Source organism: Melitaea cinxia, chromosome 23 (assembly GCF_905220565.1).
Source record: "Melitaea cinxia chromosome 23, ilMelCinx1.1, whole genome shotgun sequence".
NCBI lineage: Eukaryota > Metazoa > Arthropoda > Insecta > Lepidoptera > Nymphalidae > Melitaea > Melitaea cinxia.
Window position 1 is genome coordinate 12,069,238 of NC_059416.1, and position 25,659 is coordinate 12,094,896.

The 25,659-nt window shown below is 32.6% G+C and overlaps 1 protein-coding gene and 1 long non-coding RNA gene across 2 annotated transcripts in view; one reads left to right on the forward strand and one right to left on the reverse strand.

The window, feature by feature from the left end:
* The window catches only part of LOC123665162 (serine protease HTRA2, mitochondrial-like), a 50,759-nt gene that overhangs the window by 15,682 nt on the left and 9,418 nt on the right, over positions 1-25,659 (reverse strand). The window contains exons 2-4 of the mRNA XM_045599507.1: positions 5,988-6,171; positions 4,599-4,761; positions 2,025-2,114 (exon numbers count right to left, since the gene is read on the reverse strand). Coding sequence (XP_045455463.1) covers positions 2,025-2,114; positions 4,599-4,761; positions 5,988-6,171 — 437 coding nt within the window. The remainder of the gene's footprint in view (positions 1-2,024; positions 2,115-4,598; positions 4,762-5,987; positions 6,172-25,659) is intronic.
* On the forward strand, positions 5,810-6,315 carry LOC123665163. Its single transcript, XR_006744995.1, has 2 exons — positions 5,810-5,871; positions 5,966-6,315. It is a non-coding gene; the product is annotated as an uncharacterized LOC123665163 (long non-coding RNA).

Sequence of the window (25,659 nt, forward strand, 5' to 3'; positions counted from 1 at the left end):
ATTTCAATATCTTTTTTTAAAAGGCAAATAGGGATGTGGTCATAATATTTTTAGAGGTGAATGAGTATAAGTGAATGAACAGCATGAGCGATAAAAAGGCCATGTTCTTTAACTATTTTTAAAATTTTCACGAATTATAATTTGTTAATAGATTATAAAATAATGTTACCGTAAAGCGATTTGTTATTAATTTGTTTTTTGTTATTGATTGTTTTTTTCTTTTTTTTTATGTTGAGCGCAAAAAAAAAATGCTTACAAAATATTGCAAATGTCAATCTTTTATGGTAAAGTATTCATTGCAAAGGTTTTATTTTATATTATGAATATTTCTGAATATCAATTTCACCCTGAACATTTTTCAGGCTATCCCATATAATATTAAAGTATACCACATAGCAATGGCATAAAAGTTTACTGTAGTTCACAGGAAATTTTTTTGAGACTTTAGGATGAGCCTTAGGTTACCCAATGAGAGCTTCGTGGAGTACAATGTTATTAGTCCTTTTTTTAGATGTTAGAGAGAGTGTGCCGCCGGCGCAAGGTTTTTATTCATAGTAAATACAAATAATGTGACAATAATATTAATAGGGTCGACTTTTTTTTTCTAAATGCAGGCGGCCCTATTTTGTTGTAAATTTGATTTTTGACGTCTTTTACCGACCATTTCACATAAACGAAATATAAATTTGTTGCTTTTTATGCTCGATGCTCGATAAATATCTTTTGTTTTTTTTTTTCGTAATTCTGTACCTCTACTAATTCTTAGCAAAAATATTCAATATATTATTATGTTTTGAAATAATTTTAGCGATATGTTAGCGTTAAATATTTGAACATAAAATGAATTTTATCTTCGTCTATGGCTTATTAATACTGTTCATTCATTTGCTCTTTGTGTCACTTTACTATACTTACAATACTTTTCTATTGTCTGTGGTCGGAAGTACGCCATATTTGTTTACTATTTAAGACTATTCCAAAAAAATAGAATATAGATAAGGCTATTTGGGTTTAAGAGCGTCTTTTATATAATAAGTCTAGTTATATAATAAATTTTAATTTTATTGTAATGTGTATACTTTTCCACGTCCCAGTTTTACTAGGCAGTCACAGGACTGTCGATTTGTAGTTCTAATGAAAAATCGCCTGTGGTATTATAATGCATGCATGTTTAACAAAAGCACTTTGAGCCCGTGGATTTTAATTTTTAAATAAAAAAATAAATAAAAATAAAATAAAGTAAAGTTTAATTAATAAATTGTAATGACAATTATAAATGACCTTTTAATATCAATATTACGAGTACTACTACTCGTATACTCTAATTTTAAATTATTAAAATTTACTATACATAAGATACAGAATACATAGCGGAACGAAAAAATATATTTCAATACATACGATATATTGTGGCCTTCAATGCAACAAACTGTTTGCACTACAAATTTTGCAGATATTGGTCAATAGTTTGCGAAATGTTACGTTCACAGTAAGCCAACGATAAAAATAATATTTCATATTGCTTTTTAACTATCTGTAAGGTATATCATACATATAAATCTGATGTTAGGTAACACTCCCCCGGAAAGGCTGGACCGATTTTTATGAAATTTTGTGTGCATATCGGGTAGGTCTAAGAATCGGTCAACATCTATTTTTCATACAGCTGGGTTATAAGGGTATTAAGTGAGCTATTTTCTATATATATTGAATCGCGGAAATTTATTGTACGCGAATAAATTCGACCGATTGCACCGAATTTTACCGAGTATTTTTTTTTTTTCGTTTGTTATTATCAGGATAAGGATATAAAAAAAAATTAAATAAAAATCATCAATCAATGTTATACGAGCTTCACCGAACCAGCGTGTGTGAAATAAACTAAAAAGAAATGACTTCTATCTAACATTATTTCTCACGCTTATTATATTTTAATCAGAAGCCTGAATTATTTATTTTAAACTTTTATACTCAAATGCAATTAATTATACGCCACTTCCAGTAGTGGTTATAGGCTTACTTACCTCCACCTTCATCACCCAGAAGATATCCCCACCCGCCACAGCCATACTGCTGACCGTCTGGTGTTCTTAATAGAGCATTTGATCCCGTACCTATAATACATAAAAAATATTTAAAAAAAAAATAATCATAAATCCATCTCCTTACACTTGGATAACTGATTGTGGGTTATCCCAAACACAACACAAAATGTTACTTTTTTAAAACACATACAAGCACAATACAAAATACACATAAATATATTAGTTACTTTTTTTTATTAAATACTTTACTAACTGTTTTTGGTTCCACACACCAACTTGATTTTGTTTTAAATTAAAATGTTAGTTTACGTACGATGTGACTGTCGCAATTTGAGTACTTGTGTGTATGCGAAATACACATAACACATACCTACTGAGGTAGGGCACAGCAGGAATTTCCTGCTCAAAATATGAAGCAGCTCGAATGGGGTAGTACCTCGACTTTACAGAAGATCACAGCAAAATAATACTGTTTTCGAGCAGTATTGTGTTCCTGTTGGTGAGTAAGGTGACCAGAGCTCCTGGGGGATTGGGGATTGGGTCGGCAACGCGCTTGCGATGCTTCTGGTGTTGTAGGCGTCTATAAGCTACGGTAATCGCTTACCATCAGGTGAGCCGTACGCTTGTTTGCCGACATAGTGATATACAAAAAAATACCTATGTGTTTCCGGACCCCGGATACATAATTACTACTAATTACTACTTGACAAGTATTTTCATATTTTCATTATCAACGAGTCTAAATATTTTTTAAACAAGTTCAAATATGAGGTCGACATCTTTTTAATTCTGCGTTAGATAATCAACTTCAATGTTATCGATATCACATTTTTATACCACGATATAATATTTTAATATAACCGAATTATTTAACCGATTATATGCATTGAATTTTTAGATTAGAAATAAGCATTGAGAATAATTATGAAAAAGTAAAGATTAATTAATTCTCATATTATTCGGTGAAGATTTTTGTATAAATTTTATCTTAGTCTTTGTGTCATATCTTTTAATTTTCCTGCAGTAAGAAGTAATTTTTTTTAACCGACTTCAAAAAAGGAGGAGGTTACTCAATTCAACCATAGATATATAGATATATATACGTTTGTTATTTTTTTTTTTTCGTCTATTATGTTGTATTACTTGTCGATGTAATTGAAGTCGGTTTTTTTCGTTTGCGAGCAGGCACAATTATTATTTTCGTTTGCAAGCAAAAACAATTATTCAAGAAAGGTTTAACCAGTTCAACTATCGGTTAGGTTTTTATGAAGCTCTTTCTTCACCAGATCTCAAGATGGATTTTTAAGAGAAGCACTTGAAATGTCAGAGATAGGTTAATTGTTACAGTTCTTGTTTACAGTTACATGAAACGTAACTCTCTCGCTTGCTATCTTCACTAACTTATATCCTCCTCTCAACTTTCGTTCGCCTCGGCCGATCACACTTTTCGTAACGCTCTCGTCACGCATTCACCAGTTTACTACCCAAGTCAAGCGTGCGTAAATAAGTTTTATTTCAAAAAGTTTTGGGTATAAAAGTTCCACCATGTAATCTAACCTTGGCTGGTCTAACTCATACAAATGCATAAAAGCATCGAGTCCCTGACACCAGACCTATCAACCTCATCAAAAGGTGGAAGGTTATCTGATAACCTAAATGAGTCGACAACAAGCCCCTATTAATCAACTGATACACTTTATATTTTTACGTCAGCACATATTTACCCAAGCGTTCTATACAGATTGGTGGAATACAGATTCCACGACCACTCAACCATCTTTTGATTAAAAGAAATATCATCAAAATCGGTCCACCCAGTCAAAAGTTCTGAGGTAACATACATTAAAAAAATACAATCGAATTGGGAACCTCCCCCTTTTTGGAAGTCGGTTAATAATGTCATTTTTGATTTAATGATAAACGAAAAATATCCCGTTTTATTATTTACAAAATTTTTTTTGTTAAAAAAAAGTGTGAACCAAAGATAAGATCATTATATTTATGACACAATAACAATACTCCGACAAAAATAAATATTAAAAAAATAAACATATAAAAAATTCAAAAACTAAATAAACAAGTAAATTAGTCACGTCACGTGTTTCACGTGGAAATATTTTAATGAGTTTTAACTTTTATGTTGTTTTGGAATTTTTTTTGTAGATATATTGAAAGATTTATCTATTGTAATGTTATAATGATATGACACAGGGACGTCTTTATCTAGGGGCGCACAGTGCTACGTTTTTAACATGTGCCCCTCATTGTTATTTTATTTACAAAATGGTGTTTTCTATTATAATTAATGTTACAAATGGTGTTTTCTATTATAATTAATGTTACAATTACAATTGTCATTGGACAGACATAGGCACATGTTCATCTAGGGCCCTAGGGGTTCATGTCATCCGAACGCTTAAATTTAAAGATAGGCCCTTTATGCAGATTACAATAACAAATACCCCCATTTTTTTCATATCACGGGCTTATATCGTTAAAGAGTAAACTCCGAATAATCATCAGCTGTAAAATGTTAAATACATATATTCTCACCAGCAATAAGCACCATTCCACCATTGGGAGCACCAGTGAACAAAGACCCAGCTGTGTCTGATGCCACGTAGATTGCTCTAGCGCAATCTCCGTCCTTTTCCCTCACACGGTCTGAAAGCTCTGCATTACTACTCTCCTGCTCGCACCCGGACAACGTGAGACCCTGTACGACATATTGGAATTTCAATTGGATTGTTTGTGTTGATTGTAATGTCTTTGAACTTTCAAGTAATTGCCAATTGAAATGTATGTATATAATGAAAACATGTGGATAGGTATTTGTATTCTTTTCCATACGGAAATTTTGGTAAAATTGGATTGAAGATTTGGCGAACAAAACAACGTAAGTTCAAAATTTTCTCTTCCAAAATTTTCTGAACATCTTTATTGAGTGTTTTAATCTTATGGGCGCATCTTATGATATCATTTAAGCATCATCAAAAACATATTAACACGGAAGTTGAAATTATTTTGGCTCAAATTTTTAATTAGACATTCCATCTGAGTGTAAATTTTCTTTTTAATTCCGTCAAGTACTTTTTGTGAATATACTAACATTTAAAAATACAACATTTTCCTGTTATTATATTAGTTCAGATATATTATGCCTACTACCTGACCTGGCGAACTTCGTATTCCTTATTTTTTTTTCTTAAATATAACTATTATATATATATATCAATATAAAATACAGCAATCCACATATCTTTTAAGTTGGATCAAACTGCACACGGTATGCAAATTTAATTAAAATCGATTGAGTAGTTTAGGAGTCCATCACCATTTAGACTAATTTATATGTATATTAAGATTTATTTAATACGAGCGACCCGCCCCGGCTTCGCAGGGTCGAAATGCTGATACTAAAAATAAAATATAAAATAAATATTTGCAATGTAAGCGCAAATCATGTGTTTATTTACGACATCACATTTAGAAACCTCTAAAACTATCAGTGTTCCTCTACTATATTATGCATGTATTATACGTATAAACCTTCCTTTAGAATCACTCTATTTACTAAATAAAACCGCATCAAAATCCGTTGCGTAGTTTTAAAGATCTAAGCATACAGACATCGGGAAGTGACTTTGTTTTATACTATGTAATAATTTTGTCAAGTCATCGTCACGTGTCATACTGAGTTATTACGTTTGTCGCTCTGAAATGTTATATTTGGCTTGGCCTAATTATGACTAATTAAGAATCACACGGCTATATAACACACTGCTAAGAGATTGATGAGTTTTTACATACTTTCTCTTAACAAGCTGTTAGTTGTTTTTTATTGTCTGTTCTTGTTTATATTTGGTTTTTGTGATATCGTGATTGCGTTAGTTACGCTTAGTGCAGAATTCTAATTTCAGATTGAACGTTTTTTTTTCTTACCAATGAGTCCAACGGCTGATCCAGCGGTATGCCAGCGTCTTTCTTCGCAGCGTGGAGCATATCGATGATTCGGTTAGCACATTCTTCAATACCCAGCGCCCAGTGATTGGTCCCCGGTCCTTTGGCTTTGCCCACGACTGTACCTGTACTGTCGCAGATCACCAGATTTGACTGCGTCGCTCCACTGCAAACATATTTTACACCGTATAATTTTTAATCTTTTAGAAACTAAAAACATAATTGTAATATTAATTGTATTATAAATTGTAACAAAGTAACGCGTTCTAATCTTATAACCAAGTTTGGAAATAAATAATAAATAAATAAAGAGTTTCATCATTCATCATCATCATTTAAGCCTATTGCAGTCCACTGCAGGACATAAGCCTCTACAGGTTCACGCCAAAAATGGCGCGAACTCATGTGTGTTGCCCATAGTTACCACGCTGGGCAGGCGGGTTGGTGACCGCAGAGCTGGCTTTGTCGCACCGAAGACGCTGCTGCCCGTCTTCGGACTGTGTATTTCTATGCCAGCAGTTGGATAGTTATCCCGCTATCGGTCGGCTTTTTAAGTTCCAAGGTGGTAGCGGAACTGTGTTATCCCTTAGTCGCCTCTTACGACACCCACGGGAAGAGAGGGGGTGGCTATATTCTTTAATGCCTTAGCCACACAGCAGCAAAAAAGTTTAATAAAGTCTTAAAGAACGAAAAACTGAATATGAAATTATTTTTTATTTTTATATATTTCGAAGTTCAAATAAGTAGGTAATTGCGATTTTTTTTTCCTTCACCTCCAGAACACACGATGAATCTTAAAATAAAATTCAATACTTTATAAATCAGCAGTTGGCGTCACTATTTGAACCTTAACCGCGACCACTTAGTATCAGTTTATGGTCCTCATACCTATATAATAACCATCATTAAATAACCATGGACGCCGCGTTGGCGCAACGGTTACAGCCCTTGATTGTACCTGTTGCGCTGGCGGTTGCGGGTTCGATCCCCGCACATGACAAACATTTGTATTGGCCATACAGGTGTTTGCCGTGGTCTGGGTGTTTGTGCAGTCCTTGTGGGTCTCCCCACCGTGCCGGAGAGCACGTTAAGCCGTCGGTCCCGGTTGTTATCATGTACACCTGATAGCGATGGTTACTCATAGTAGGGGATATATCCGCCAACCCGCAAGAGCAGCGGTGTGGATTAAGCTCTGATCCTTCTCCTACATGGGGAGAGGCCTATGTCCAGTTCGGGATATTACAGGCTAAAGCGTAAATAACCATAGTTCAAGATCATATTGATGAAAGATATGTGGTTTTAGTAGCGCCGTATTATATGCAAGAGAGAGAGAAAATAAATTTATAATGCGCTAGAATGATTTTTGATTTTAGGTTGGTGATTTATGTAACTAGATTTTAGTTATTGGAGTATTTTTGTTTAAGTTTATTTGTGCGTGTTGCGATTATTTTGTAAAAGTTACAATGGAACTGGCGTGTCTATGTAGGACTAAAGTCCCTAAAATTAATAAAAGAATTTAAAAAAAATAAAAAAAATTGATTGATTCATATTTTAAGAGTAACTGCTAAGTTTCTGGATGATTCTTCTCAGTATCTACAATTCGTATAATAATATCTTCACTTTTAACTATAACTGATTAATTAAAACAAATATAATTTTAATTTGTAAAATGTCAAAACATATTTCAATTAATCGTATTTTCCGGTTTGGATGTCTGTCCTTGTGGGATTTCTGCTAATAATAAATTGGAAGATAAACACTCACAAAGTTGTTACAGATAGTTAGCAAGAATCCTAAAACATTGCATATAGTTTAATAATTAGATTGTAAATGGTTGAACACGGCATGATAACAATATACAATATTTACTTTACTTTTATCAATTTATCATTGATAACACACATACTGATAACTGATCAAATAATCATGAACTTGGCTGTCATATTGAATTGGAGGTTTTCCGCATATTTCTGAACTTTTTTTTATGTATGTTACTTCAGAACTTTTGACTGGGTGGAGCGATTTCGACAAATTTTGTTTTAATCGATAGGTGGTGTGTGTCATTTGGTTCCATTTAAATTTATTTGAGATCTAACAACTACTTTTCGAGTTATATCTAATAAGTAATGCGTTTTTAATTGACGCTTTTTTCGTCGACCTACGTTGTATTATACCGCATAACTTTCGACTGGATGTACCGATTTTGATAATTCTTTTTTTGTTGGAAAGGGGATATCCCTAGTTTGGTAGTATGATAAGTAAACCAGGATCTGATGATGGGATCCCAGGGAAATCGAGGGAAACTCTCGAAAATCCGCAATAACTTTTTACTGGGTATACCGGTTTTGATAATTTTTAATTTAATCGAAATCTGATGTTTATCATGTGGTCACATATAAATTTTATCGAGATCTGAATAATGTTATTCAATAAATTAATAAGAACTAAATTAACAAATGAGTTACAAATATCTAATAATTTTTAAAATGAAATGAAATCGGTAAAGAAACGGGAAATGATAAGTGGTATTTTAATGAATTTTATTATCGTTTTCTATTTTACATATTAATACAGTTGTACTGTTGAGTTTTACAGCCGGTACTTATATTTGTAAATATTTATAATAAAATCATATTGTAATAATGATAACGGAATTAATTAATAAATAAATATTAACAAGTATTTTACATGAAAACAGGCATTTTTTGCAAACAATTGCGTCGCAGTATATTTATAACAATATAATATTCACGGTGACGGTATGATAACGAAATTAATTAATAAGTTAATATTAACAACTGTTTTACATCAACACAGGCATTAAGCCTTTCTTTGTTATTTGTCTTAGCGTGTAGGTATCATTTACAGACGACCGTGTTGTGATATGTATGATAAAATATATAAAAAAAATCTAGAAGCTATGAATTACCCAAACGCAAAGGAGTTCCAGTTCTGCTCAATACATGTTTGCATATTTTTTTTATGAAACGGCGTTAAAAAGAGCATTTAAACATTTAGCTTTGCTACAAGTATCAAAATATAATAATATAGGGTCATTGCGCCTGTTCGCGTCCACCGCCCAATTCGCGTCCATTTTACGGATCTCACTTTGAAAAGTCTCGAAATTAAGTATACTAAGACACCAATAAGTCGAAAAATAATTACCGGCTAATACCTCAATGTATAAGAGGCACGTACGCATAGACAAAAGTTCCGTGCGTCCAAGCAATCCTGGGTAAAAAAAATAGTTAGTGAGGGCTGTTCAACAAGAGAGCGCGAAGGCACGGAATAATGAGAAGAAAATAGTGGGAAGTGGTTCGTTTGAAGGTGAGTCTTTTATTGTTTTATGTTTATTTTGGATACATAGCTGTTTCTAGGCGTTGGTTATGATAAAAGGAATTAAAATAATTATGAATTTGCTTATTTTTTTTATACTTAATAGTTAAAATAAGGTGGACGCGAACTGCTACACCGAATTTATAAAACTTCCACTTTGCGTCCGCAATGGACGCAAACTATACCTAAAGGGATTAATAAGAAAACTAAATCGCGTCCATTTTTTAAATTAATTCTATAAGTTTAATACATAAAACTAAAAGTTTAATACCTATTCTACTTTGAATGAAATAAGTAATTTCTTTCTTATTTTTTTCTGTTTAAGATGAGTTCTTTGCAGATAAGAAAGAAGAAGGAAAAAAGAACATACACAAAGGAAGATTTAAGGGAAGATTTGCATGACATCCAAGAGAAGAAGAAATCGGTAAGACAAGCACCTATGCAAAAAATATGCTATTACGATATTGGATAAAATCAGTGGGGGCAGACCAAGAGGGTACAAAACTTATCTACACAAATAAATAAAATTGGAGTGTCTGTTTGTAATATTAAAGTAACACCTTTTTACTAAATGTATATTGATTTATACACGGTACATATACCAAAATAAGCAATCTCTTTAGTGTATGATGCCCTAATAAGAAGTCAGCTTGAGTATAATGCGGTAGTATGGTCTACACATGAAGTCAAATACAGTCTCATACTGGAACGTGTTCAAAATAAATTCACCAGGTTTCTTTACCATAAGCTTTATGGTGTGTATCCCTTGTATCCCATGATGTATCCAACATTGTTTGTATTGGGCATGGTTGGATACAACAAGTTGGAGACTAGGAGAGAGCTGGCTCTGGCAACTTATATTTTAAAATTATTTCGCGTTATTGTCAATAATCCAGGGGTACTGCAGTGGATAGGTTTGAGCGTACCCGATAGGTATCATTTACAACGAAGACAGCGAGCGAGCTTATTTGCAGTACCCCACGGCAGAACCGAGCTAGTGCGCAACGGCCCCCTTGCTCGTTCAGTCAGAACGCTAAACTTGGTGGCTGAAACACTAGACCTTTTTTCTTATTCGTGGAGTGAATTCGCAAAAGTTACTTTGTATATAATATGTTATGAGAAATGAATTTAATATTTTTATATTTATTATTGTTTTGTTTTTAGTATTATGTTCAAGTCAGCCAATTCTTTTTTAATTATAGTTTAACATTTTTTTCCTTTCGCTTTATGTCTCCTTTACTATGTCTAATGAATTGGGTTATGCCTGTAATATTAGATGTAAGAAAATAAAATAAATAAATAAATAAAAACATTTTTTAGAATTTTTGTCTGTCTGTTTGCTCCGGCTAATTACTGAAACGACTGGACTGATTTTGACGTTACCATCTAGATAGCTAATGAAATAAGGAGTAAATTAGGCTACTTTTATTTTAGAAATTTATTTATTTTGTAATTCTACGAACAGAACAATATTTTTTTATTATAATTATAATTCCACGCGGATGAAGTCGCGAGCACAGCTAGTATCAAATAAAACCAAGTAACGAAGAAGAAAACAGCGGTATTATTAATATTTAATGCGAATGGAGATATGTGTGCACCTCGTATTTTGTTTCTATAATTATTATTAATCAAGGCCGATCTTTGTGGTGCTGTGTGCTTACGGCATCAAAGAATATAAACACCCCCTCTCTTCCCGTGGGTGTCGTAAGAGGCGACTAAGTTCTTCTACTACCTCGGAACTTAAAAAGCCGACCGATGGCGGGATATCCATCCAACTGCTGGCTTTGAAATACACAGGACGAAGACGGGCAGCAGCGTCTTCGGTGCGACAATGCCAGGCCTGCGGTCACCAACCCGTCTACCCAGCGTGGTGACTATGGGCAAAACACAGGAGTGAACTTGTCGAGGCCTATGTCCAGTAGTCGACTGCGAAAGGCTGCTGTTATTGTAATTGCAGGCTGATCTTTAGCTTGCTTACATTCCTTTAAAATTCACAGAACAGATAAATGTTGAATTTTAATAGTAATATTTACTGACTACATAGGTACCTAATTTGTTTTTTAATTTTAAGTTCTATCAATGTTTAGAAGAGTAAATAGGTGTATTATTTTCTTTATAGTGATTTATTAATGTTAATATGTTGATTTTTAAATAACAATAATTCTTCAATAAATAAATTATTAAAATCCAATGTCTCTTTACATTATTATAAAAATATCACCTCTTTATTCCTTTTCTAAGCTGGTGGACGTGAAGTGGTCCAGCGGGTGGACGCAAATTGGATTTTATGGACGCAAACTGGGTAAATCGCCTAATTCTGACGTTTGTATTTAAATAAAATAATAACAAGATGTTTCGAACAAAACTGAAAATTAATCTTTAAATAGACTATATAATGAACACAGTAAATAAATTTTTCATAGAAATTAGTGCGGGAACATTTTTATTTTCTTCTTCAAACTTGCCAACTGCACTAAGTGGACGCGAACAGGCGCAATGACCCTACGACAAATCAAAAATAGAACAAAATAAGTCTCAGACGGCAACTCATTTACCGTTCAAAAATTCACTATAACCTTTACGAAACAGATTAATTCTTTGATAAATATATTTGAGGCTTACAATTACCGCAGAACTAGAGTGACCATCATTAAAGTAAGGACCCTAGTCTTAAACGTTACAAGTAAAAAGGTGTGTGTGATTACTTCTTAAGAACCTTCACAAAAACATTCAAGCTTTACAGAAGATCACAACTAAATAATACTGCTGTCAAGCATTGAACCTTAAGCAGATGTTCCTGGAAAAGGTCGGGGTTAGGATCGGCAACGCGCTTTCGATTCTTCTGGTGTCATACGCTTGTTTGCCGACCTAGACGTATAAAACAATAACACCTAAGACGTAATTAATAATATCCTAATATAACAGAAATGACGAGCCTATTATAGACACACCCACCGAACAAGTGACATGTAGTACGTACTATGTAACTATGTAGTGGAGCAAGTTTTTATCCTCAAGTGATTGTAATTCAACGAGCGAACTCGGAATGCGGGCAACGGGAAATAACCTTTATCGCCCATTCGAAGACACACCTCTTTACAATGATTGTTTCGGTAGAATTACTTTTATTTTATTTGTATATTTTCGGCTAGCATATTATTATTTACATATTATATTTATTGGAATATTTTTTATTTTTTTATTATTATTCTTGTTCTTAATAATACTTTTATTTTCATCAGACACAGCGGATATCACCTTTATTCTTGTGCTTACTTAATTAATATAAAATTTAAATTATAAAAAAAAGTTGAGAAACCAAAATTTTTTTGTCTGTCAGTTTTATTTTTCGTTATCGAGCAAACACAATTATCATTATTTTACAGTTATATACGGTACCGACATAATATATTTATTTTATTATTAGTAAATGCTTATTATTAAACCGATTATGACCGACAATGTTATATCTGCTATGACAAAATAAGTAAAAACCAAACAATTGATCTTTAAAAATACTTTATCTAATAACTACAAATCAGTCATAGGTATATCATCTACTATCACTTTTTGACATTAGAATTCTTCTAGTCGCTCATGTATATTACGTAAAATATATATCCAATAAACATTAATAAACGTTTGAAAGTAAAAACAGAAATAAATTAAATTCCACATTTGACAGACTACTCAACTACTATTCATATTAAATAACATGGTTTTAAAATGGTCATCATAAATTATCATCAGTAAATCGATATCAGTCACTTATATAATTTTATATGACTACGTAATATAAAACAAAGTCACTTTCTCTGTCCCTATGTCCCTATGTATGCTTAAATCTTTAAAACTACGCAACGGATTTTAATGCGGTTTTTTTTAATAGATAGAGTGATTAAAAAGGAAGGTTTATATGCAAAATGACATCCATTAAATAGTGGAGAAATACTGTTATTTTTGAGGTTTCTAACGTGATGTCGTAAATAATTACATTTTTTCCGCTTACATTGCAAACGCAGCCTGAACCCTACGAGATTTATCAAAATAACTAATAGTAAATAAATGTACTAAGTATTGTACACATTGAAAAGGTCTACAGAAAACTCCGCTATGGTATATGTCTATCTCTTATGGATATCCCACAATAACATTTTTTTTTTGTCATTTACTTTTTACGACAAATAATGGCTAATTTTCAAAGCGAATTTAACCAATACAGCATTAATCCTTATCTAATTAAATACCTTAAACACATTGTTGATTTAATATAGATCTATATGGCCCTTTACAGCATATGATTTAAATGAATATTTTCGAAGATATTCAAATTAAAAATTGCGGTACGTAGCGTTTGCTGCGGTTCCGGCCGGCTTTTACTCTAACGTTAACGCGTGCGGGCCACGGGCAGTAATGAATAAATCAAAACTGCTGGATCGATTTTAATCATTTTTTCAGTGAATGATATAGGCTATAATTATATTTTATACCCGTGCGAAGCCGGAGCGTGTCGTTAGTTATTAATAAAATCTAGGAACTAGTTGACAAACAAGTTGAACGACTCTCTAAGCCAGTGCTTCCTAAACTCTATGCTAACACCCACAAAAAAGTTTTATTATGTACGCCAAGCATTAACCGATCACAAATGAGAATTGTCATAAACGACCAAGTTTTTAATTCTTTAATTTAGTTAATATTGGTAATGTTTATTGGTTTTGTCATCGAGATAGACCTTATTTTTATTTCTTTTTATTTATCGAACATTATTCATTCATTCACTATTGGAAACCATTATCCAAATGAATTCAATGGACATAATATAGGTAAGGATGATTTCGACACTATCACGTAATGTGAAGGAGTTGAAAGTACATATGTTTGGTAACCAAATAGAATCATAAAGCTCTTTATAAATATGATACTTTTTTCTGTAAGTTGATTTGTTTGTCTGTGCGCGGTGTTTTTCGTAATTAACAACTACATTTATATCAGTTGTTCAAAGGTTACTTTTATCATAACATGTTGTTAAAGTACTGTACGAAGTTCATATTTAATGTATTCTTCCTTTATTAAAAATTCCCAGTATTTATTTTTTTAGGTTCGTTAGTACATCCATAATGACAAACTGTTGTTAACGTTTATCGTCTGATCTCGACTTGTTTAAAAATCCAATGACAAATGGTAATTCGCGGTAACTGGTAGCTTTTCAATGAAACTTTGGTCTTTTGGGTATACTTTGAGAATCACTAGAAAATATACGAAATTTAATTTGATATTTCCTTGTTGGTTTCGTTTATGAATTAGACATCAGAGATCCGTCGTGTTTTTACTTGCACTGATGACTATGATTACTAATCAAGCGTATGAGTCGTAGAGTGCTATTTTGTAGCCAATTTCTGGTTTGTGAAACATTGTTATGGCGAAGACAGAAAAAAAACTATCTTCATAATATAGTATTGTAACCAATATAACAAAATAAAATAATATAGTTGTGTAACTGACATCTGGTGCAGACTATGGTGTAGAGCGTGGGATATTAAAACGAATGGACCGAAGTCGCAAGACACGAGCTGCCAAATATGTTTATTATTCATAAAAAAAAGTTTTGTATACTTTGTTTTGGTTTTTTAGTAATTAAAATAAATCAAAAATCATATCATTGACATTTAAAAATACATATTATATTTCACTATCTCAAGGTCAAAACGTAAACTCAATTTAAATAGAAACCGGTAATGCGTTTGTTTATTTATCACATCTCTGCATTCTCGTTGTATGAAAAAAAAATCTTGATTACTAATAAATACCTTAAAAATTATTGAATGATTTTGAAGTTTCGAAAAATTCAGCTGTCATTTCGAGGATCTCACATTAATTTTTGATTTACAGTGAAGGTTAGGTTTGGATTTTTTTTTTATGGGATTTTTGATTATGAGAATCACATTGTATTTTAAATTTGTATATAAAACGAAATAAATAGATTTGTAAAAGAGCGATATACACATGATAAAATAAAAATCAACAATAACAGTATATTACTTACTTCCTTACATTTTTAACGGTAAAATTGGGTCTAATTGGTGCGTTTTATGTAACGAACTATACACAACGCTCTGGTATACCTAATGGTACGTATGCTGTGTGAGCGGCTTAGCGTCTAAACCCAGGCCCGTTTTGGATGGATATTTGTATTTGTAAGTACAAATAGTTCTTTTCAGTCTGGGCATCTCCCCCGCCGTGCCTCGGAGAGCACGTGGAACCGTCGGTCCCGGTTGTTATCATTGACACCTAATAGCGATCGTTACTCATAGTAGGGAATATATCCACAGTAGTGTGGTGGATTAAGCGATCCTTTCCACACACAGAGGAAGAACCTATGCCCACCAGTGGGATGTTACAAGCTGAAGTAATCTATCAAAATTAATGTACTGCAAATTTAAAAAAGCAAGGCATCCATATATTATATACTCATGTACTATCATAATTTATTATGCACATTTCAGTGTAGTGGAAAAACTTAATAAGGCAGATCGTATCGTGTCAAGCCTTACGCGTGCGCAGGAAAATAATTAGTTTAATCGATATATCGTGATATTGACAGTCTTTCCTTGATCTACTGAGGTCAAAAGTGCGTAAGGTTAGGCATCCGAACTCCTGTTTAGATTCTGAATTTACTTATTTTATTGACAGTTTATATGTACCCGACTGACTATCTATACATATAATAAAATGGTAGCAAAGTCAAAACTGTACATTGAATATTTTTTTAAAATAATACTTGGGGTGTGATCTACAATCGATACCGAAGCCAAAAAGTACTGCATGGTTTTACTTCAAATTTCGCACGAATATTATTAAGAAGTCGGGTCAACATATAGGCTGTAATTATATGTATATTATCACGCTATCACCTACGGGGAACGAGCAGTGAACCTTTATTTCTTCAACCATTCTGTAACAACGTGTAATCTAACGACGCATATTTGAATGCTGTTGTTATTATGTTAATAACCATGCTATAAGCTAGCTTCACACTATAAATAAAGTCATTCTGTAGTATATTTAGTAAAAGCATTGCACCCGTGCGAAGCCGGGGCGGGTCGCTAGTACAAAATATTCCTATTCCAGATTTATAATTAAAAATTCAATCGATTCAGCTTGTAACATTCCACTGCATGGGAATAGGCTTCTTTCTTCATGTAGGAGAATGATCGGATATTAATCCATCGCGCTACTCCACTCTGGGTTGGTGGAATTAATAATAATTATTTTTGAAGTTATAGGTACTTCGTACTGTGTGGCTACGGTACTAAAGAATATAGCCACCCCCTCTCTTCCCGTGGGTGTCGTAAGAGGCGACTAAGGGATAACACAGTTCCGCTACCACCTTGGAACTTAAAAAGCCAACCGGTGGCGGGATAACCATCTAACTGCTGGCTTTGAAATACACAGGCCGAAGACGGGCAGCAGCGTCTTCAGTGCGACAAAGCCAGCCCTGCGGTCACCAACCCGCCTGCCTAGCGTGGTGACTATGGGCAACACACATGAGTTCACGCATTTTTGGCGTAAACTTGTGGAGGCCTATGTCCAGCAGTGGACTGTATAGGCTGTAATGATGAGGTACTTCTTTTGGCGTGTTAGGGAAAAATGATGAAAGTAATTTTTTACGATGCGCGCGCACACCGTCACAAAAAAAACCGACACCTGAAGTTAGCTAGTCAACGAAGAAGTTAGCAAAGTGAAGTTACCTAGCCAATGAAGTATAACTTCTTACGTGCGTACAAAAGTAGACACACACTTTTCAATTATTTTTTTCATTCTGTAAGAAAAACCGTTGACTTTTGAAAAGTTTGAATCATTATAACATTTATATATCGCTAACGGCACGAATATTGAACGCGGAACTTTTTATCGATTTTTATTTTTGTAGTGAGCAATGCTGTTTTCTATTTTCGCCTCTTGTACTATGCGCAAAGTTCATTATGTCACGTGGCGCTCAATATTTGTGCCAAACATCTAAGGTCTGTTTTTTTGGAATTGTCCTAATTGGTAAACAAATATGGCGTACTTATGACCACAGACAATTAGAGTATAGTGTAGCTTAGTGAAGTGACACAAAGAGCAAACGAATGAACAATATCAATAAGCCATAGACAAAGTAAAATTAATTTTACATCGAAATATTTAATGATACCATATTGCTGAAATTATTTCAAAAACCAATAATATATTAAATAATTTTGTTAATAATTAGTAAAGGTATAAAATTACGAAAATTAATTATTGTAATTGATATTCAGAAATATTTATAATATATAACCTTGACAATAAACAATTTAATATAAAAGATTAACAGTTGTAATATTTTGTAACAATTTTTTTTTCGCTCAACAAAAAAAAAACGTAATTATAACAACTTTATAACAAATCGCTTTACGGTAACATTGTTTTATAACTTATTAACAAATATTTCGTAAAAATTTAAAATATAGGTAAAGAACACGACCTATTTTATCACTCATTTTGTTGATTAATTTATACTCATTCATCTCTAAAAATATAGTGACTACGTCCCTATCTGCCTTAGAAAAAAAGATTTTGAAGTGTCATATAATAATAATAATAATAATAATAAAGACGTTTATTCACCAAGCATAAAAAAACAAAAGATTTCTTAGTCTAATTTACAGAGATTTTATAAAAAAAATGCTGGTGAAAAGGTCGTAGACTCAGCTTATAGCTGCTTTTCAGTCCGCATCTTTACAAATGCTGCCAGCACAGGACGTTAGATTTACATTTAAAAACTAGATATAGTAACATATATAGATAGCATTAACAAAGTATATGAAAATAGTATTTAATAATTTAAAAAAAACCAGGATTAATAAATGAAGGGTATAGCTTTAGATTAGGTAAAACCGAATTTCGGGACCGTGGGGGGATGGGGGGGGAGAGGGTGGGGAACGCTTCCCCTGGTACCACTGTCACACCTCGGAACCCCATGGTTATGGAGATATCCATGGTTAAAGTTTTGAGGTTAGAAGAAGAATTTCGAAAGTTAGAGGAACGCTTGGCTCCGGCGCTGCGGGAAGTGCAGCCCTTCCACCCTTGCGTGCGAAAGCACGCTCACTCATGCTCCGTTTCGCAGCGGAGGCTGGTCGCCTTCAGCGACCAGCCTCAGCCGCTCCTCTACGCATTCGTTCGCGCGCTTTCGCACAGCGGGCGAGGGCTGCCCTCCCTCCGCGCCTCCGCGGCACAAAAAAACACTCTAGGGGTAGGACAGACTCAAAACTTTAACCATGGATATCTCCATAACCATGGGGTTTTGAGGTGTGACAGTGTTACTTTGTATAGATTCCCCTACACCCTCCACCCTCCACACCCAAAAACCCCATAATTCCGTTTTTCTAATTCGGTTTTACCTAATCTAAATCTTAGCCAAATGAAGTATGTTGCCGAAGGTATAAGTAGGCAAAATAGCGAGCCATGTGAGACACACTATACGCTTATAATAAAGTCATAGTTACTACAAATCCAGCTCAGTGAGCATTTCGTATCAACTGTCTGATGAAATGCTATAGCCGCCTATATCAAAGTATTGATAGCTTCACTTTTTGCCAATTTGATTCTGACTTTTACTGCTCAAGGAGCCATCTCTTGGTAAGGTCACGAAATTTCGAGCGAGTTGCAGCAAATCTAATCATAAAAATCAATGAATTACGAATGACAGGGGTTTGTTTACCAAATAGGACTATTCCAAAAAAAACGGAATATGTAGTAAAGTGACACAAAGAGCAAATGAATGAACAATATTAGTAAGACATAGACGAATATAAAATTCATTTTATGTTCAAATATTGAACGCTAGCATATTGCTAAAATTATTTCAAAACCTAATAATATATTGAATATTTTTGCTAAGAATTAGTAGAGGTACAGAATTACGAAAAAAAATATTAATCGAGCATCGAGCATAAAAGGCAACAAAGGGGACTGTCCATTTTGGCCCAAGGTGAACAGAATTCATACAAAAAAACAAATATACCAATAATTTTCATAATTTTTTTTTTATTTTATTTATTTATTTTTTTTTTTTTTTCTATCTGCAATCAGCCCTTGAGCTATGATCAGATTGGTTGTTTCCTTAGGTAGCAGTTCGAGATTCTTCACATCCAGCAATGCGTCATCCCAAATTTTCATAAATTAAATCATGTTTATTCGTGAATTGCAGTTTTATCAATATAAACTGATGAAAAGTTTATTTAATAAGTATTTTAATTCATTAATTATATACTTCTAGTTTATTTTCGGTTGGTGATTTGATTACAACTAGTGTTGCCCAAATGCAAGAACAAGACGAGACTTAGCCAGTCTTGGTCTTGGTCTTGCGCCAATACACCTGGTCTTGGTCTTGGTCTTGGTCTTGCGCTCCCAGTCTTGGTCTTGGTCTTGGTCTTGCAGCAAGAGTCTTGCAAGTCTTGCAATTACCTATTAGTCTATTACTATTTATTAAAGTTTACTTTAAATCTTAGAAAAACGTATTAGAATTGGAACATTGTGAGCTTGAATTAACATAGCCATAGTAAAGATCAAGCAGATTAATAAATAACTGAAGATTTGATAAGAAATTCGAAAAATCAACTAACCTATATGTCGTTTTCCATGGAAGTAACTGTTTCTTAATAAACATTTATGATTTATAAGCTTACATTTGCTAAAACATGTAAAAAACAAATTAATTACAATAACTTGACTGTATTTTAAAGAATATCGCAGGCTTTTTATTTTATTAGTAGGTAAGTACCTACGCTTTTTATATTATTTTATTAGTTTTGTAGAATTTTTTTACACGTTTCAAGTATATTTAAAAGTGGCTACAATATTTATTAAACGGGTGATATTTGAACACTTTTTGCTATTTTTTCTTGTAAAAACTTAAGAAATATAATGACTAAATGTACAATAATAGTACCTAAGTAATTAGTTTATAACCATATAAGTAATCAATATTATAATATATACTTACTAGAATGAATTAATATGACATCTACTACCTATCCTTACCATTTTATCCTAATCATAATACTACTTGCGTGATCAGTATAATGTATTCATTTTCATTCTAAGCACTCTGAAACTTATTTATTCTTTGGAACACCTGTAGGTACTCTTAAAATTCGAAATTATTTTGCATGAGTATACCTACGCCCTATGGCGGCAATCAAATAGTGTCAAATGTTATGATTTCGGCGTGGCGGCAACGATTGTTTTAGATTTCAAAAGAAGCCGCCGGCGCGTGTATCATAACCATGTACTTCCGAAAAGCGGCAAATTTTTTTGAGAAGTAAGTACAAAACCTTTGATGCCGCATTATCAAAGTGCCGATGGTTAAAACATAACTATGCATGCACTCAGTTTGATTTTAATAGATATTTTTTTATTCGCTATGTTTATGGTATTAGTCGTAATGCGCATAGGTCCAGTTTTTCATATTCTTTGATACAGTTTTTTGCGTCTCATAGAATTCCTAAGCGTACCTACCTATACACCGAACTGTTACACCTAACTACTCAGTGAAATAGCGCTAAGTCCTAGCTGCAAGACGCAAGAGTCTTGCAGGCTATGTCTTGTTCTTGCTCAAGTCTTGCACGGTCAGTCTTGGTCTTGGTCTTGCTAAAAATACGCGGTCTTGTTCTTGGTCTTGGTCTTGCAAAAACGCAAGAACAAGACCAAGACTGCAAGACCAAGACTGAATTTGGGCAACACTAATTACAACACGTTGCCAGTCTTAAACAAACAATTATTATTAACGAACAATCGATTTTAAAATATTTTTAAATCAATTATTTGTTAAAATCGATTAAAAGTATTGTTAAATCGAATTAATAAGAAAAAAGTCTAAAAAAAGTCTATAAAAGTGTATTTAGTAAAAAAACATTTAACTTTGGTGAAAAATAAACTATTTTAGAAACATTGTTATTGACTAAATAAAAAGCAAGCAATTAATTATATTAAATTCGATTATCGATTTAATCGATTTATTTGTTTATTGAAAATATTATTTATTATGGCAACCCTAAACTGCAGACTTTTGCTTCATACATTCATTTGACTTCGATGTTGCTTTCATAGTGATATAGCAACCTACTGTAAGGTTTTCCGTCAACCGAGCGACTGCTTACTGCGACGTAAAATACACAGTAGGCATATTCATAAGTAGGAAAATATATTTTGTATTTATTTTATATGTAAACAATAAAGGTCAGGCAGAGAAGCCATAAAAAAATATTATTGCAACTGCATGGTTGGTCGACGGACAGTTGTTGTGGCCATGTCATGAAATTATTTGGTTTTTGGGCTGAAAAAGGTTTCAAGATTTTATAAATCTACCTGCCTAGTTTTTAGATAACATTCTGTTAACGTACGAATCCGATTAGTAAAACAAAAATAACAAAACAATGATTTTTTATTTCAGAAACCTTCTTGTAACTATCCACAAAAAAACAAAAAATGAAACACCTGGATACAAAACTATATCATTTTTCTAATTCATACTTGTTAGTACTACTAACTTAATATATAATTATTATTCTCAGTGACTGTCCACTCGGGGCCGAAACCCCCATACAAAGTGGACAGTCCCCTATATATTTCGTTTATGTGATATGGTCGGTAAAAAAGATGCCAAAAATAAAATTTACAATAAAATAAGGGGGCCGCCTGTGTCTAAAAAAAGTCGACCCTATTAATATTATTGTCACATTATTTGTATTTACTATGAATAAAAAACCTTGCGCCGGCGGCACACTCTCTCTAACATCTAAAAAAAGGACTAATAACATTGTACTCCACGAAGCTCTCATTGGGTAATCCTAAGTCTCATCGTAAAGTCTCAAAATTTTTTCCTGTGAACTACAGTAAACGTTTATGCCGTTGCTATGTGGTATACTTTAATATTATATGGGATAGCATTAAAAATGTTCAGGATGAAATTGATATTCAGAAATATTCATAATATAAAATAAAACCTTTACAATGAACACTTTACCATAAATGATTGACATTTGCAATATTTTGTAAGCATTTTTTTTGTGCGCTCAACATAAAAAAAGAAGAAGAAAAAACAATTAATAACAAAATACAAATAAATAACAAATCGCTTTACTGTAATATTATTTAACAAGTTATAATTCGTGAAATTTTAAAATATAGTTAAAGAACACGGCCTATTTTATCGCTCATGCTGTTCATTCACTTATACTCATTCACTTCTAAAAATATTATGACCACATCCCTATTTGCCTTATAAAAAAAGATATTGAAATGTCATATTCGAAAATATTAGTTATCTGTACTCTCGGAATTCGTATTTTGTAGTTTTTATGTGTTTAAAATGATAGAGGTAGAGAATGATAGAGGGAGGTAGATATAGGTATATATATCTTGTTTTTTTGGAAGAGTCCTAATTGGTAAACAAACCGCTGTCAATCGTAATTCACGTTTTTTCCGCATTTATCACTCACTTTCACAACATATTAGCTTACGGACATTTGTAAAACTCCATTTACTATTTATTTCACTAAAAACAAATATCAATCTATCATTTTAAACACATAAAAACTACAAAATACGAATTCCGAGAGTACAGATAACTAATATTTTCGAATATGACATTTCAATATCTTTTTTTATAAGGCAAATAGGGATGTGGTCATAATATTTTTAGAAGTGAATGAGTATAAGTGAATGAACAGCATGAGCGATAAAATAGGCCATGTTCTTTAACTATATTTTAAAATTTCACGAATTATAACTTGTTAAATAATATTACAGTAAAGCGATTTGTTATTTATTTGTATTTTGTTATTAATTGTTTTTTCTTCTTCTTTTTTTATGTTGAGCGCACAAAAAAAATGCTTACAAAATATTGCAAATGTCAATCATTTATGGTAAAGTGTTCATTGTAAAGGTTTTATTTTATATTATGAATATTTCTGAATATCAATTTCATCCTGAACATTTTTAATGCTATCCCATATAATATTAAAGTATACCACATAGCAACGGCATAAACGTTTACTGTAGTTCACAGGAAAAAATTTTGAGACTTTACGATGAGACTTAGGATTACCCAATGAGAGCTTCGTGGAGTACAATGTTATTAGTCCTTTTTTTAGATGTTAGAGAGAGTGTGCCGCCGGCGCAAGGTTTTTTATTCATAGTAAATACAAATAATGTGACAATAATATTAATAGGGTCGACTTTTTTTAGACACAGGCGGCCCCCTTATTTTATTGTAAATTTTATTTTTGGCATCTTTTTTACCGACCATATCACATAAACGAAATATATAGGGGACTGTCCACTTTGTATGGGGGTTTCGGCCCCGAGTGGACAGTCACTGAGAATAATAATTATATATTAAGTTAGTAGTACTAACAAGTATGAATTAGAAAAATGATATAGTTTTGTATCCAGGTGTTTCATTTTTTGTTTTTTTGTGGATAGTTACAAGAAGGTTTCTGAAATAAAAAATCATTGTTTTGTTATTTTTGTTTTACTAATCGGATTCGTACGTTAACAGAATGTTATCTAAAAACTAGGCAGGTAGATTTATAAAATCTTGAAACCTTTTTCAGCCCAAAAACCAAATAATTTCATGACATGGCCACAACAACTGTCCGTCGACCAACCATGCAGTTGCAATAATATTTTTTTATGGCTTCTCTGCCTGACCTTTATTGTTTACATATAAAATAAATACAAAATATATTTTCCTACTTATGAATATGCCTACTGTGTATTTTACGTCGCAGTAAGCAGTCGCTCGGTTGACGGAAAACCTTACAGTAGGTTGCTATATCACTATGAAAGCAACATCGAAGTCAAATGAATGTATGAAGCAAAAGTCTGCAGTTTAGGGTTGCCATAATAAATAATATTTTCAATAAACAAATAAATCGATTAAATCGATAATCGAATTTAATATAATTAATTGCTTGCTTTTTATTTAGTCAATAACAATGTTTCTAAAATAGTTTATTTTTCACCAAAGTTAAATGTTTTTTTACTAAATACACTTTTATAGACTTTTTTTAGACTTTTTTCTTATTAATTCGATTTAACAATACTTTTAATCGATTTTAACAAATAATTGATTTAAAAATATTTTAAAATCGATTGTTCGTTAATAATAATTGTTTGTTTAAGACTGGCAACGTGTTGTAATTAGTGTTGCCCAAATTCAGTCTTGGTCTTGCAGTCTTGGTCTTGTTCTTGCGTTTTTGCAAGACCAAGACCAAGAACAAGACCGCGTATTTTTAGCAAGACCAAGACCAAGACTGACCGTGCAAGACTTGAGCAAGAACAAGACATAGCCTGCAAGACTCTTGCGTCTTGCAGCTAGGACTTAGCGCTATTTCACTGAGTAGTTAGGTGTAACAGTTCGGTGTATAGGTAGGTACGCTTAGGAATTCTATGAGACGCAAAAAACTGTATCAAAGAATATGAAAAACTGGACCTATGCGCATTACGACTAATACCATAAACATAGCGAATAAAAAAATATCTATTAAAATCAAACTGAGTGCATGCATAGTTATGTTTTAACCATCGGCACTTTGATAATGCGGCATCAAAGGTTTTGTACTTACTTCTCAAAAAAATTTGCCGCTTTTCGGAAGTACATGGTTATGATACACGCGCCGGCGGCTTCTTTTGAAATCTAAAACAATCGTTGCCGCCACGCCGAAATCATAACATTTGACACTATTTGATTGCCGCCATAGGGCGTAGGTATACTCATGCAAAATAATTTCGAATTTTAAGAGTACCTACAGGTGTTCCAAAGAATAAATAAGTTTCAGAGTGCTTAGAATGAAAATGAATACATTATACTGATCACGCAAGTAGTATTATGATTAGGATAAAATGGTAAGGATAGGTAGTAGATGTCATATTAATTCATTCTAGTAAGTATATATTATAATATTGATTACTTATATGGTTATAAACTAATTACTTAGGTACTATTATTGTACATTTAGTCATTATATTTCTTAAGTTTTTACAAGAAAAAATAGCAAAAAGTGTTCAAATATCACCCGTTTAATAAATATTGTAGCCACTTTTAAATATACTTGAAACGTGTAAAAAAATTCTACAAAACTAATAAAATAATATAAAAAGCGTAGGTACTTACCTACTAATAAAATAAAAAGCCTGCGATATTCTTTAAAATACAGTCAAGTTATTGTAATTAATTTGTTTTTTACATGTTTTAGCAAATGTAAGCTTATAAATCATAAATGTTTAT